This window comes from Bos indicus, chromosome 27, assembly GCF_029378745.1.
Source record: "Bos indicus isolate NIAB-ARS_2022 breed Sahiwal x Tharparkar chromosome 27, NIAB-ARS_B.indTharparkar_mat_pri_1.0, whole genome shotgun sequence".
Classification (NCBI taxonomy): domain Eukaryota; kingdom Metazoa; phylum Chordata; class Mammalia; order Artiodactyla; family Bovidae; genus Bos; species Bos indicus.
The window spans coordinates 15,720,400-15,735,687 of record NC_091786.1 but is presented as its reverse complement, the minus strand read 5'-3'; the positions used below and the strand labels follow the sequence as shown (position 1 = coordinate 15,735,687).

General features: G+C 36.0%; 1 protein-coding gene across 2 annotated transcripts; it reads right to left on the bottom strand.

Annotated features, from left to right (window-relative positions):
* Positions 1-170: 170 nt before the first annotated feature.
* On the bottom strand, positions 171-15,246 carry CFAP96 (cilia and flagella associated protein 96). 2 transcript variants are annotated; one of them, XM_070781733.1, is made up of 8 exons: positions 14,885-15,246; positions 12,286-12,466; positions 10,970-11,189; positions 9,460-9,597; positions 9,290-9,365; positions 7,501-7,680; positions 2,044-2,210; positions 171-412 (listed from the first exon to the last, which is right to left on the bottom strand). In XM_070781733.1, exons 2-8 carry the CDS (start codon positions 12,383-12,385, stop codon positions 364-366), a joined length of 930 nt encoding a protein of 309 aa, XP_070637834.1. In that variant the 5' UTR covers positions 12,386-12,466; positions 14,885-15,246; the 3' UTR covers positions 171-363. The 2 variants fall into 2 exon arrangements, with proteins under 2 accessions (XP_070637834.1, XP_019809173.1); XM_019953614.2 differs by having other exon boundaries at positions 12,286-12,471; positions 14,885-15,245.
* Between the last annotated feature and the right edge of the window lie 42 nt (positions 15,247-15,288).

Genomic DNA, 15,288 nt, shown 5'->3' with positions numbered 1-15,288 from the left:
TGCACGTTCTACCCCTCCAGTCCCCATTTTCATACCTACCCTCCAACTCGGCAATATTCTTAATGTTAGGAGCAAAATATGTCAAATTAAAGAGTACACTTTGAGATTTTATAACAGTTTCAAACAGTCCTAAACATCTCCTCAGAAACACAGATCAAGAAACAGAGCAATTATTAACAAATACTAGTCATTTATTGATGTAACAGTAGGAAAAGAAGGAAGAGCATTAGAGTCACAGCCTTAAATTTCTTCTAAATGTTTGAGCTATTTGTTCCACACATCTTATATACTTTTTCAAATAATAAGCACTTGATAGTGTATTTTTGGTAGTCAGGACCTGTAAGGTTATTTGTCTTCCAGATGCTAATAGGATTGTACTGAAGCAGTCTTGTAGTTCTTTGTATTTAGTGCCCTAAAATTGGAAAATAAATGCACATTTAATTTGATAGATCTGCGTATTATTGTAAAAAAAACATTTTGCAATTAAAAGTTAACAATCCAAACAAAACCAAACTTTCTCACTAAAGAAAAAGCTTCATGTATATCAGATATACTTTTAAAATGTAATATAAGAGGGAAAAAATGGTTTATGAGACTAAATACTACTACTACTTTTAAATACTACTTCTCAGAGTTTTAAAATTAGGCTAAAAGAAGCTAAAACTTGATTTAGGATAATATTTATGATAATGTAAAAAAAAGATATTTCAATAAACTCAAAATACTAAACAAATGATAAACTTCTGAACAATCGATACTTTTTTCCTTTGCTTTAAACATGTGTGCTAGAGCATCATAGAATTTTCTCAGCTCTGTTCTCCGGATAGCCACACAACTTGAAACCACACTCCTCCCCACCCCACACAAAATTCCATTCATTTGAGTGTGAGTGTGTTGAGGAAAATTCTAACTTTACTGTCAGTTCGGTTGTCAAAGGATAAAGGTCAAAGGACATGGAAAAAAGGCTCCACATCTTTGTTTCCCAAATGAATCCTCTACCAACTAGCCTGCAAAAAAATATTCCTATAGACAACAGTTAAACTATATAAATAATGAAGGGCAGCCTTACTTTTGTGACTATAATAATGATGTTCTTACAATCATTATCTACAAGTAATAAAGATGCTAGTGTTTCTACAAAAGGCATATGAATTTGATGTCCTTTTCCCAATCCATTGTATGATTACAATGAAGTTAGAAATATGTAAGTCAGTCAAATTGGCATTAAAACTTTTTTAGTGAATAGGCAGAAAGGGAATCAAGTGAATTATTAGTATTTATGATCTTTCACATATAACAAAAGAATGACAGGCTGTCCTTTTCTAAATTATATTCTGAACTTCTAAGAACTTTTCAGTTTTGAGAGTGCTCAAAACCTAGGAAAGATATCAGTTTTATGATACGTGAATAATATACATATACTTTTCCTCGAAGTATTTTTAATTAATCAGAATATTTCTAGTTCTCATAGAGGGTTATTTAAAAGTTAAAGACAGAAGAAGTGTCATTAAGAGTCCACACAATTACTGAGAGTCTGGGGCCTATACAGAGATTAACAATTTAATGAGTCAAAAGATCCTTTTAAGAAACAGACAATGTTAATATGTACTGCTAAGTGAAATATATATATATATATATATATATATATATACATATATACATATATATATGCATGTATGCATGCTAAGTCACTTCAGTCATGTCTGACTCTTTGTGACTCTATGGACTGTAGCCCACCAGGCTCCTCCATCCATGGGATTCTCCAGGCAAGAATACTGGAGTAGGTTGCCATTTGCTTCTCCAGGGGACCTTCCCAACCCAGGGATCGAACCTGTGTCTGTTTGGTACGGATAAATTAAGCTTTTTCAATTGGGAATTTCAGAAGATGGGAAAGAACTTCTACAGGGGAGGGCAGGTATAAAGAAGCAGCTGAGATTTCTAAAGTCACCCAGATTTGTCAACTTTTAAAAGTATATATAAATAAAAGATATTACTCTGAAGAAATCTAAAAGCAGGAAATAATTTATGGGCTAATATTACTACCTTTTGACATTCAAAGCCATTATACTTTCAATTGGTCTGCTTTTTGGTCCACCTGGCGGATGGAAAACCTTAGCACTTTTGCTGGATGGGCTTTTCAATTTAACCACGTAAGGGTCAGCAGAATGTGAAGGGTAAGGATCAAATGTTCCTGCCTTCATTCCACCAGCCTACAAGTAAAAATGAGACAATTTAATGTGGTTCTGTCAAAATGCTTCTGACAAAAATTAAATGTGAAAAAGGTCATACATATTTGTGTACTGTACATGGAGCTGGTTTTACATTTAAAGAAAGCTGTTTATTCTGTTTAATTCAAATACCATCAAGGGTCTTCCTACCACCAATTTTATGGGTTAAGACACAATAATTCCAAAAGTTCTCTATATAGTTATAAGAAGGTAATATTCTAAACTATTGCCAACAGTTAATATATTAGTGAGTTTATCAGATCAGGCTATGAACTACACAGGATGTGAGTCCATTCCTGAGGGAGTGAGAGCCAGGTCACATGTATTTTGATACAGGAAGAAGTTAGGGTTCAGAACCAGAGGATGAAAGATGAGGCCAGAAGTAAGGTTTATCCAAAAGGAAGCCTGGCACAAGACGAGTTCAGTAAACATCAGTAAATGATGGGGAAGATACTGAAAAAAAGTTTTTAATAAAAATAAAGGAAAAGCACATAGAAAAAGAGAGTAAGAGGCAAACATAACCCACAATCAGTCCTCCACACCAGCAAGGTCTGCATCCTCAAATTCATCCAATCTCAGGGTGAAAATATTTTTTAAATAAAGAATTCCAGAAAGTTCCCCAAAAGAAAAGTTGAACTTGACATGCACAGGAAACTATTTACATAGCATTTGCATTGTCTTAGATATTGTAAGTAGTCTAGAGATGATTTACATTATACAGGAGGATGTGCAAAGGTTACACACACATACTAGGCCATTTTATGTAAGGGACCTGAGCATCCTTGAATTTTGGTATTCTGGGGGTAGCAGGCAGTGGTCTTGAAACCAATCCCCCATTGATACTGAGAAATAACTGTACCATACGTTGTACTTTTCTTGTAATCTATTAAGAGAAGTCAATCATTTTTGACCTATATGCAAAACAAACATTTACTTTGACTTTTTAAACTGATACATATTAACAGGATTTTCATCATATATGGTCACCAAGAAAACTGTATTCAATCACAATAATCCATTTAATTAGGCATCCTTTCTCTTACAGTGTCTAAGCCAGATATATAAGAAAATGTGATTTATTTGAAAGATATGGTTGTTATTTTTCAAGTTATCAAGATTGAGACATGGATTAGTTTAAAAGCAACAAATAATAAGGAATCTAAAGAAAATACAGTTGATTAATTAACTGATGTAAAAGCAAAACAGATGAATAGAAAATGGAAAAATATATATGGTAAGTAAACCAACTCACCAGATGATGCTTAAAAAATTAACAGGTAAATCTATATTATGAAGATTGAGAAACAGGTGGAAGAAATCTATACATATATGGAATATCAAAAACTGTAAGATAATATTTTTTTATACCTCTACATTGACAAATTTGAAAACCTGAATTAAATGAATGGTTCTCAAAGAAAAATATTGTCAAAGTGACTCAGAGAGAGGACACCTACAGAAAATAGATGGGCATCATGTAAGAAATTAAGCTCAGAACATTTACTATGAGAAGTCTTTTAAATTTTCAAGGAAAAGATATATTTGATGCTATTAAACTCTTACTTTAAGATGCTAGCATCTACTTATATCAAAATAGAACAAGGAATGTAAAAAATACAAACCAGTCACAACACTTATAATAATTGATACAAAAATACTTAATAAAATATTAACAAATAAAACACAGTATCACACTTAAAGATTAATACAACACAGTCAAGTGAGAATCACTTCAAGAAATCTATTACTTTTACTCACCTTATAATAAGTTAATGGAGAAAAACATAGATGGTCTAGAGAGATTATACTAAAACATTCAACATAATTCTACAAACATTCCTGATTTAGTCTTATTTATTTAAACATGAACGCTAGAGGTACTCCCATGATCCCCATATCATGTCTAAACACTGGGCACAAGCATGACATGAGAGAGAGAAATATTGGAAAGGAAGGAGCAAAGTTATTTGCAGATAATATAATCATATATCTAAAGATCCAAAGAGAATCAATGAAATACCTATTAGAATATAAAATTTAATAAAGTGCCAGTTACTTTAAAAAAATCAGATGTTTTAATAAGAACAAATAATATAAGGGGATTGATGGGGAAAAGAAACTATTGACCAGGACCTTAAAATAAGAATAAATATGATACATAAATCTATGTGAAACAAAATATAAAAATCTACAAGACAAATAAAGGTTTCTGTAAGTAGCTTAATTCTAGATAAGAAGATTCAAAGTATAAAAATGCTAATACAATCTAAAATCTAAAGATCTCAATTTAGAGCAAAACACCAAAGGTCTTTTTTCCTCAGAACTTCACAAAATAATTCCAAAGTTCTAAATAATACTACTGGAAAACAGTCATATAAACTTATTTTAAGAATAAGAAGAGACTAGACCACCCAATATTAAAATGCAATAATAATTAAAAATAGTTTGGTACTGATAGAAATAAATATCAATTAAATAGAATGAAAATTCAGGGGGAAAAAAACACTAAAACTGGGAATTTTGATTTGATAAAGTGGCATTTCAAAACAGGGGTGTTAATTATTCTATCTGTGAGATCAGGAACAATTGGCTCTTTAAAAAAATTTTTTACTTAAGTCCAAGTATAATAAGCTGCACCCATTTTAAGTTTACAGATTCTGTGAGTTTTGACAGATGTGGTTTTTCCAGTAGTTATGTATGGATATGAGAGTTGGACTATGAAGAAAGCTGAGTGCTGAAGAATTGATGCTTTTGAACTGTGGTGTTGGAGAAGACTCTTGAGAGTCCCTTGGACTGCCAGGAGATCCAACCAGTCATCCTAAATGAACACCCTGGGTGTTCATTGGAAGGACTGATGTTGAAGCTGAAACTCCAATACTTTGGCCACCTGATGCAAAGAGCTGACTCATTTGAAAAGACCCTGATGCTGGGAAAGATTGAGGGCAGGAGGAGAAGGGGACAACAGAGGATGAGATGGTTGGATGGCATCACTGACTCAATGGATATGAGTTTGAGTAAACTCTGGGAGTTGGTGATGGACAGGAAGGCCTGGCGTGCTGCAGTCCATGGGGTCGCAAAGAGTCAGACACATCTGAGCTATTGAACTGACTGGCTGATACACCCTTGAAACCACAAAGGCAATCAAGATATGGAACACATCCTCCCCTCAAAGCATCCTTCTGTCCATAAAACTGAATTTTGAAAAAGATAAAAGCTCGATCCTTACCTTGTTCTTACCATCAAAATATATTCCAGATGAAAATTTAAATGCAAAAAGATAAAACTAGTTAAGAAATCAAGAATGCATATTTCACTAACGTTGCTGGGAAGGAAAGTTATTCTGAGAATGACACAAACTCAGCACAGAGGACTGACAAAATCATTATTTTATGTGTTTTTATCATTATAAAGTTTATATTTTATAATGATAAATCATTATTGCTATTTCTGAATAGAACAGAATATTATAACCAAAGTCAAAGACTCAACAGACTAGAAAAATTATTTTCAACAAAAATGATAAAACAATATCCTTAATATATGAAAAGATCTTACAGATCAATACGAAAAAGACAAATATCTTAATTGAACATTTGCAAGAAAAGGAACACACAATTCACAGAAAAAAAAACTAAGGTATAAACTAAGTCTATAAACTATAAGGGAGATTTTGATTTTTATTCACACTTGTAAACCTCAGCAGAAGGGAGACACTTCATTTTAACCACCCTTCAAAAACTAAAGATGGCCTAACTTTTTATGGTTTTGAGAAAAACTATACCTAAGATATAGACAGGTGCTTAGAAAATTCATTGTAAATTAAAATACTTTTAGAGATGAGTAATAATTATTTCAGCAATACATGAACCGTGAACTTCCTGATGTTCAAGCTGGTTTTAGAAAAGGCAAAGGAACCAGAGATCAAATTGCCAACATCCGCTGGATCATGGAAAAAGCAAGAGAGTTCCAGAAAAATATCTATTTCTGCTTTATTGACTATGCCAAAGCCTTTGACTGTGTGGATCACAATAAACTGTGGAAAATTCTGAAAGAGATGGGACTACCAGACCACCTGACCTGCCTCTTGAGAAATCTGTATGCAGGTCAGGAAGCAACAGTTAGAACTGGACATGGAACAAGAGACTGGTTCCAAATAGGAAAAGGAGTACGTCAAGGCTGTATATTGTTACGCTGCTTATTTAACTTCTATGCAGAGTACATCATGAGAAACGCTGGACTGGAAAAAACACAAGCTGGAATCAAGATTGCCGGGAGAAATATCAATAACCTCAGATATGCAGATGACACCGCCCTTATGGCAGAAAGTGAAGAGGAACTAAAAAGCCTCTTGAGGAAAGTGAAAGTGGAGAGTGAAAAAGTTGGCTTAAAGCTCAACATTCAGAAAACGAAGATCATGGCATCCGGTCCCACCACTTCATGGGAAATAGATGGGGAAACAGTGGAAACAGTGTCAGACTTTATTTTGGGGGCTCCAAAATCACTGCGGATGGTGACTGCAGCCATGAAATTAAAAGACGCTTACTCCTTGGAAGGAAAGTTATGACCAACCTAGATAGCATATTCAAAAGCAGACACTACTTTGCCAACAAAGGTCCGTTTAGTCAAGGCTATGGTTTTTCCTGTGGTCATGTATGTATGTGAGAGTTGGACTGTGAAGAAGGCTGAGCGCCGAAGAATTGATGCTTTTGAACTGTAGTGTTGGAGAAGATTCTTAAGAGTCCCTTGGACTGCAAGGAGATCCAACCAGTCCATTCTGCGGAGATCAGCCCTGGCATTTCTTTGGAAGGAATGATGCTAAAGCTGAAACTCCAGTACTTTGGCCACCTCATGTGAAGAGTTGACTCATTGGAAAAGAGTCTGATGCTGGGAGGGATTGGGGGCAGGAGGAGAAGGGGACGACAGAGGATGAGACGGCTGGATGGCATCACTGACTCGATGGACTTGAGTCTGAGTGAACTCTGGGAGTTGGTGATGGACAGGGAGGCCTGGCATGCTGCGATTCATGGGGTCGCAAAGAGTTGGACACAACTGAGAGACTGAACTGAACTGAACTGAACTGAATAATTATTTCATAAGGGCATAATTATTCCTTATGGTATCCACACTCTATGACTTATCATAATTTCATCAAAACGGGTTCCATGATTCATGGCATGAATATAAACAAATGGGAAATGAAATAATATGACAGCAAGAGGCAACATTTCTATATGATGCTTAATATTTTTTCATTCTAAAAACTTTAACTTGCCTTTTTGCCAGGAGAAGAGGGCTTAAAAGGGTTTCCAACTGTTTCTTTCTTCTCTACTTTTTTAATTGGTGGTAAAGGTTTCTCAGACATGTAAGGATTGGTATCAAAATATTCCCTTGGGTAAAGATTTAATTTGAAAGCTGTCCCTTTAAGTAAACGACGATGTTCTTCATTCTCTTTCTGTAAATTAAGGAGTTTGAAATTATATTAGATAGCAAAAATCACTAAACACTGCAAGTAACATAAAGTTAATTTAACTTTAAATTTTAATATAAGCATGTAGATTGTTTAAGTATATACTGCTGGGTTCACTTTTTTAAAACATTCCTTTGCTATGTTCTATTTTTATGATACAAAAGATTATGCTTAGGAAGAAGCACAGCTATGATTGTTCATCTTGAATATAAACTTATTTGATGTATATAGATATATCACTTGAGCAAATCTTTTATTAACTTTCTATAATATGATATAATGCATTAAAAATAAAAGTCAGTTTCTAGTTCAAGCCCTAACTCCTTCCTGCTTTCTAGCATTTCCCAGGGACACTGGGAAAGTTACTGACCCTTTCAGTGTCACATTTTCTTCAATTATAAATGACGATCATAACATTCCCCCGACCCTTAATGCTGCGACAAAGATTAAATGTGATTATGTATTCAAAGTACCTGGCACACGGTAGGCCTTCAAAAAAAAGTCAGCTTTTCTCCTAAGAATAAGGAATACTTACTTTTTAAATTACAACACTTTTATGTTACAATATTATTTTAGGAAATTCAGGGACATAAAATTTCTGACTTATGAATAGTAAGTTCTAAATGTGGAATGAAAGAGTTTTATTCTAAAGAGAGAAAAGTATCTTATATCCATAAACTTAGGATGAAAGATTAATTACTAAGCTATTGATAAAACTGCCTTGTACGTATTTATATCTTAGGTATCATTCCTATAGAATATATTATTCTAATCTATGTAAAAAGTAGTTTACATAGAATCTTATATAAAGTGAAGAGTCCATACTAGAAACAAGAGATGACTATTTTCAAATGACCAAGGTTTATCAATTTAACAGAAAACTTTTCCTGGGTTTGGACATGCCCATTTGCAAAACTGGCCACTATCCTTCTATCTCGTGTGTGCACGCATGCTAAGTCACTTCAGTCGTGTCCGACTCTGTGCGACCCTATGGATTATAGCCCGCTAGGCTCCTCTATCCATGGGGATTCTTCAGGCAAGAATACTGGAGTGGGTTGCCATGCCCTCCTCCATCTATCTCACTGCCATTTAAAGTCACCATAGCCAAAATTATTGAAGACTGCATGCTGAAAAAAAAATGAAAATTTAAAAGCTTATATTCTTCTCTAGTCTCTACTTCCTCCCTTCTCCCCAACACTCTTCCATTCTGTTCACTCACCATAATGGCCTGATCAGCCCAAAAGGACTACCACTACTTTCTTAGGTGCAAAATATTAGGGTGTGTTGGGAATACAGCTAAGGATTAGGATACAATGCTTAGAATCAAAATAGAGCAGAGTTGATCGGGCCACACTGACAGAAGTCTCACAGCTAGTTTAGAGAGATGGAAGATAAACTATGGCAGGAATTAAAGCTCAGCCAGGGAATGTAAAATCAAAATGGTAAAATTATTACAATTCCTAAACATCAATCTGCCATTGCCCACATAACACAAATAGATAAAACAAAATAAACCCTAATTGGATCACAAGTGAATTCTCTAAGTCAACTAAATAAGAGAAAGATTGAAATAAGTTACAGGAGATTCCTTTACCTTGTTATTTAGTTTTGCTGCATCATAGAGATCAGAAGAGTGTGAAAACTGCTTACCTATGGTAATATTTGCATAGCTAAGGAAGGAAAATAATGATGATGACTTCAGGGTTCAGAAATTAAATTTTTTAAATTCAAAACAAATGATATGAAAGTATTGGAATATCTTACCCATATCCAGTTCCTTTCTTTCCTGGGTTTGTGTATAAATTCTTTCCAGGTGGCTCATATTTTTCTTTGGGTTTAGACTGAGCACTGAAAAACGGGACTGGTCCCCCTATGGTTCCATAGTAACTTCCTAATCCACAGCTTAAATACAGTGTTAACGAGAACAAAAAGAAGCAAGTTCAAATAGTTAACTTTGTGTTATATGTATTTTACCAAAATTTATAAAATATTATTGAAAGAGAAGCAAAATATATGCAGTAGATTTGACTTGCCTAACTTTGGTAAGAAAAAAACAAACTCTTTTGTTATTTTTTTAATCTACTTTTCCCTATTATTCAAAGTCAAAAATTCCATTTTAAATGTTCTACATAAACAAAGCTTTAGCAATCTCTAGGAGGTTAGAAGAGTTTACATTAGTTCAATTAACCACAAGAATAAATAGACCCTTTGTGTGTTCTTCCGCTGTGTTTTTTCTAAAGTTATTTTTTATGTAAGCATAGTTTATTGACAATATTACATTAGTTCCAGGGGATGGGAAAGTTGAACACGAAAAAAGTTGTTTAAAGGATAAAATACATATGTTACATGAAAAAGAAATAAAGTAGTAGCCCCAAAAATACACATTGGAATTTACATCTACGAAGAAAAGAAAGAAACCCAAAAAAAGTAGTAATAATAATAATAAATAGTTCACACTTCTCCAAAGTGTACAAAGGTAGGAAAAGATAAACTATAATAACAGAAAAGAAGACATTCTCTACTTTTAATAAAGACAATTTAACTTGGAAGACTGAAGCTTTACTAATCTCAAAATCACAAATAAGCACAAAATTATTTTTCAACTAATCCTCATCTGTCATAAACTCTAGATTGAGAGTCAATGTTACTGAGTGTGAATTAACATCATATTATAAAACTCAGCTATAGTATATCACATAGATTATATGATTTTATCAGTTTAAGGATTTAAAGGTTAAAAAAAAAGAAACTTATCCTGACAATTTTTACAACTAAAATACCGTTAAGCCCCTACATGTAACTTCATCATGATTTTTAAACAATGTACCTTTGATAAATTATCCTTTTTACCCAAAAAAGATTTCTAATTTCACATTTTTTATTTATACTTTTTTAAAGTTTTAAAAAGCAGAAAAAATAGTCAAGGCCACAGACTTGATGACCCAAGGCAATTTTTTTTCTAGTCTGACTATTGCAAAATTTTCAACTAAAACTTATTTTCATTATTTAGTTGGCTTTATTAGTATAAACTGATAGAAAATAGTGACATAGATGACTAAAAATTTAATGTGACAATGAGAATCTACTTAATCAATTACCCCGCAACTTAAATCACCTAATATAATTGTCTCCATCTAACACAAACTTAACCTCAAAGTCACACTTTAAAAAATGAGTCATACATAAGTAAGTCCTACAGAAAAATCAACAATTTAGGCTGGAGGAGAGAGAGTGATGCAGGAGATAGATTTAAGATTTTCTCCCCAATACTTACGGCTTTTTCTCTCCATTACTAGGGAGGAACGCTTTGCTTAGATTTTTCTTGGCTTCTTCCATCATGTACCGTCTCCTCACTTGATTCGGATTGACATAGCTTTCACCTTCAAAAATCCTTACAAAATGGGGGTCAAAATAACCTGCCTGGAGATTGGACATTTCTTTGGATCCCCCGGGTAGAATCTGTCTATTTTTGCTTGCAGATTCATTAAAAGGTCCTTTAAAGATAAAATAGGAATATGACAATTTTGAGCTCACCATTAATAAAAGGACATGAAAAATAATAGAAAACTTTCCTGATCCTTGCCACTAGAACACCAGGGCAACAGAGAAAAGTTTCAAAATGTGATTCAAGCCATTGAGTTTTGAGCTCTTAAATGCTGTTTCAAAATGGTCACTGAAAGATCCATATCAAAGGCTTCACTGACAGTAAGAACTAAGGCATTTCCATTAAAACATTTTAATAATTAGATTGAGATTCTCTTAAACTCTGAATCTGAGAGCTGGAAGAGGCCTTACAGGTCACTGAACCCAATGCTTTCCCATAGGAAACTGTTTCGCATCTTGCCTTTTTAACAATTTATCTTAGAGATGTTCCGTATCAGCATATTCTTTTTTATTGTTTTATTTATGACTCTTCTAAAAATCTCTCAGGTATTTATTTGGCACTTCATTTTCAAGAAAGTGATCATGCACGGCCATTTTAGATGTAAATGTAAATGCTATTTGTATAGTAGTGTCCCAACTAAGGGAAAAAAAAAAAGCCAATGGTTCAGTCCCTTCATGGCTGTGATTCCCTTTTTGGGCTTTCCAGGTGGGATGCCAGTGGTAAAGAATCTGCCTGCCAATGCAGGAGTGACAGGAGATTGGGGCGATTCCTGGGTCCAGAAGATTCCCTGGAGAAGGAAATGGCAACTCACTCTAGTATTCTTGTCTGAGAAATCCCACAGACAGAGGAGCCTGGAGGGCTACAGTCCATGGGCTTGCAAAAGAGTTGAACACAACTTAGCGACTAGACAACAACAAACAAACAAAAAAAATTTCTGGAAGAAAACTGCCAGGCACCTTGAAAATAAATACAAATACCTATGAGGAGAATATATGAAAGTAGGATAGTCCAAGAAAACGAGCTTCCTGATCTTACAAAAAAAAAGATCTCTTACTGCTACTAAAATTTCACAGGTGTTTTCAACTTTATACCTAAAGCTTTAAAATACAGACCATTCAAAAAGATCATTTAACAAACATTAAAATCAAAATTTTATAGAGGGAACATCCACTCTTAGGCTGTAAAGAAAACCAAATTATACTTACGATTAAACTGTGACACATATTTATCCCCCACAGTGATATATTCCATCTCACTGAAGAGGCCAATCCTCTCCATATCCGTCTTCCCTCCTTCCGCAGGCATGGCTGCTCCCTGTTGGCTGGGTGCTCTATGCTGGTGACTTCAGTGGGTTTCTTAGTGCTACTTCTACAGCAAAATTCTACTCTACACTGAAAAATACAGGAGAAAATTTAGGGAAAAGGTGATTCTAACTTTCAGTCCAAAATAGTTTCAGTCCAAACTATGAGTGTTAACATGCACATAGTTACATCATAAAACAACAGTCCCAAGCTATACATGGGGAAAGAATCTACTTTGTGGGGCCGAGGGGGAATAACAGAGACTCAAAATTATCACCACGAACCTTCCCCTTGAGTCTCCAGCTGAAATACATCCACAAATTACAAAGAAATGTTTATCTGTGGCACTCCCATTCATCCGTCACAAACAGTAATATTATGACGGTACAGTGTGGTATAAATACTGTATAAACAACATCCTTCTTTTGAGAAGTTCAAAGCTGACTGAAAGATTATATAAGGCAGTCGTTTTTAGTTTAAACCCTTCTATCTAAACATACTACATTGTCCCTTGTATTAAAAATTATAACTTACTTTTACAGAATGCACAACACACCTAGGCATTACCCTATAGTTCTTGAATTTTTTCAAGTTTAAATGTATATAACAAATGTGCCACTTGGCAAAATCAGTTCACAACAGGGATAGGAAGAGAGGACAATTGACTAAGCAAGATAAACACGAAGAACAGCAAGACAAAAGCTACAAGGAATTCAGAGTATTTGTTATAGAGCAGACTGCAACTATGAGTTCTTGAAATATCACTCTAAATATGCAACTATGTTTTCAGATGTTTCCTTTAATTAGATACGTTCTAAAAAGTTGGACCAATGAGCTAAGAATACTTGCCTCCATTTCATGGTAATATTTTTGAAGCCAACTATATCTAGATACTGGACACATAGGTTGATGATTAAAACAAACATTGGTTTACACTTCCCAGTTTATAATCCAAGGTAAGAAACTTCTGCCTTGAATTTAGAGCAAGCTGTTTCAATGACAGGATTGCCTATTTGAATCTGTGGCTCATCCTCTCCTCCTCCTTGCCATCCTGCCTCTGATCACCTATGCTTTAAAACTAAAAGTCAGTCCGTTGGAGGGCACTAATTCAATTTGTTTCATGTTTCAAGGCTCCATCTCCACTGCAACCTTAAAGTCTTCCTGTGCTGCTACAGGGGCTCAAATCCTTTAAATGGCTCATAAGGCCACTATCACCCTCACCTGTCACCATGGGAACCCCTCTCCCTGGAACCTAAGCTCCAACTGTCTTTCAGTTCTCAAGTCGGCCTCTCTCCAACCACAGGACACTAGCACATGCTCTTTCACTTTCGGCAGGTACTTCACTGTGCCTACCCCTTTCCTTCCTCAATAAATACTGATCCTTCTGATTGTTTAGCTCATTCTTCACTTCCTTAATCCACTTCATCATAGCGCCATGTACTTCCCTCTCCCAGCCCTGATCATGGATGCTTATTTTATATTGGGTTATTTTACATTCACCTTGTAGGGATCTTACATTAACTGCTGTTTTCCCTCACTTGGTTTTTCTAGTGGTCATGTATGGATGTGAGAGTTGGACTATAAAGAAAGCTGAGCACCAAAGAATTGATGCTTTTAAACTGTGGTGTTGGAGAAGACTCTTGAAGTCCTTTGGACTGCAAGGAAATCCAACTAGCCCATCCTAAAGGAGATCAGTCCTGGGTGTTCATTGGAAGGACTGATGTTGAGGCTGAAACTCCAATACTTTGGCCACCACATGTGAAGAGCTGACTCATTGGAAAAGACCCTGATGCTGGGAAAGATTGAGGGCAGGAGGAGAAGGGGACAACAGAGGATGAGACGGTTGGCTGGCATCATTGACTCGATGGACATGGGTTTGGGTGGACTCTGGGAGTTGGTGATGGATAGGGAGGCCTGGCGTGCTGCAGTTCATGGGGTCGCAAAGAGTCCGACATGATTGAGCGACTGAACTGAACTGAATTGTAAGGATCTTGAATTAACTGCTGTTTTCCCTCACTAAATTGTGGGCTCCAGGAAGATACGAACCACCCAACGAAGTGTGACACAGAGGATAGAAAGGAAAGGGAACAAAAGGGGAGTTTTTGCCTTGAATTTTTCCACTACAGGGAGGCCTGGCGTACTGTGATTCGTGGCGTCACAAAGAGTCGGACACGACTGAGTGACTGAACTGAACTAACTCTTCTTGAACAGCATTGGCAAAATCACTCATTCACTTATTTAACGTTTTGCAAAACCCTCCTGAGTAGGGCTTGCTGGTAGAAGTTATAAAACTGATATTTTAAAAGGCATAGATACTGCTGTTAGGGAGCTTATCTTGTCTTAGACAAGGCAAGTATAACACAGTGGAACACGGCAAGTACCCTTCCAAAGTTATAGATAAAGTGCCCTAGGGGATGAAGGAGGGACAGAAAACTTCTGGGGAAAATGTTGTCCCATTAGGGAAACAGAGGTTCAGAGTAGCTAGGTATCTAAAAGACAGTACCTGATGGCTGCGAGTACCAAGTCGCCTCGGAGAAGGGTACAAAGATCAGAGATCAGATTGTCCCAGCTCCAGTCCGAGCTAAGCTGCAGGAGCGACCAGCGCCACGAAGCAGCCCCCGCGCGAGCTATTCCCGCGCTGGACCTAGCCACGCAGCCGGTCCGCACGCTCGCCTAGCCGCGGAGACCTTCTGTGGCGCGTTGCCCCGGCTACGGGAGAATCCATTCCGAGAATGAATGTTGCGGGAGGCTCGGTGGAGGGTTCGCATACGGATCGAGGAAGACACAAACAGAAAGACGTCAAGAAGATGCGGAGGACCTGCATCCATCATTCGTTAGGACTTTCGCTCCCCGCCCCGTTATCCCCCCGCGAGATCTGGCGTGGTGGTACGCCCCGTGACGCACGCC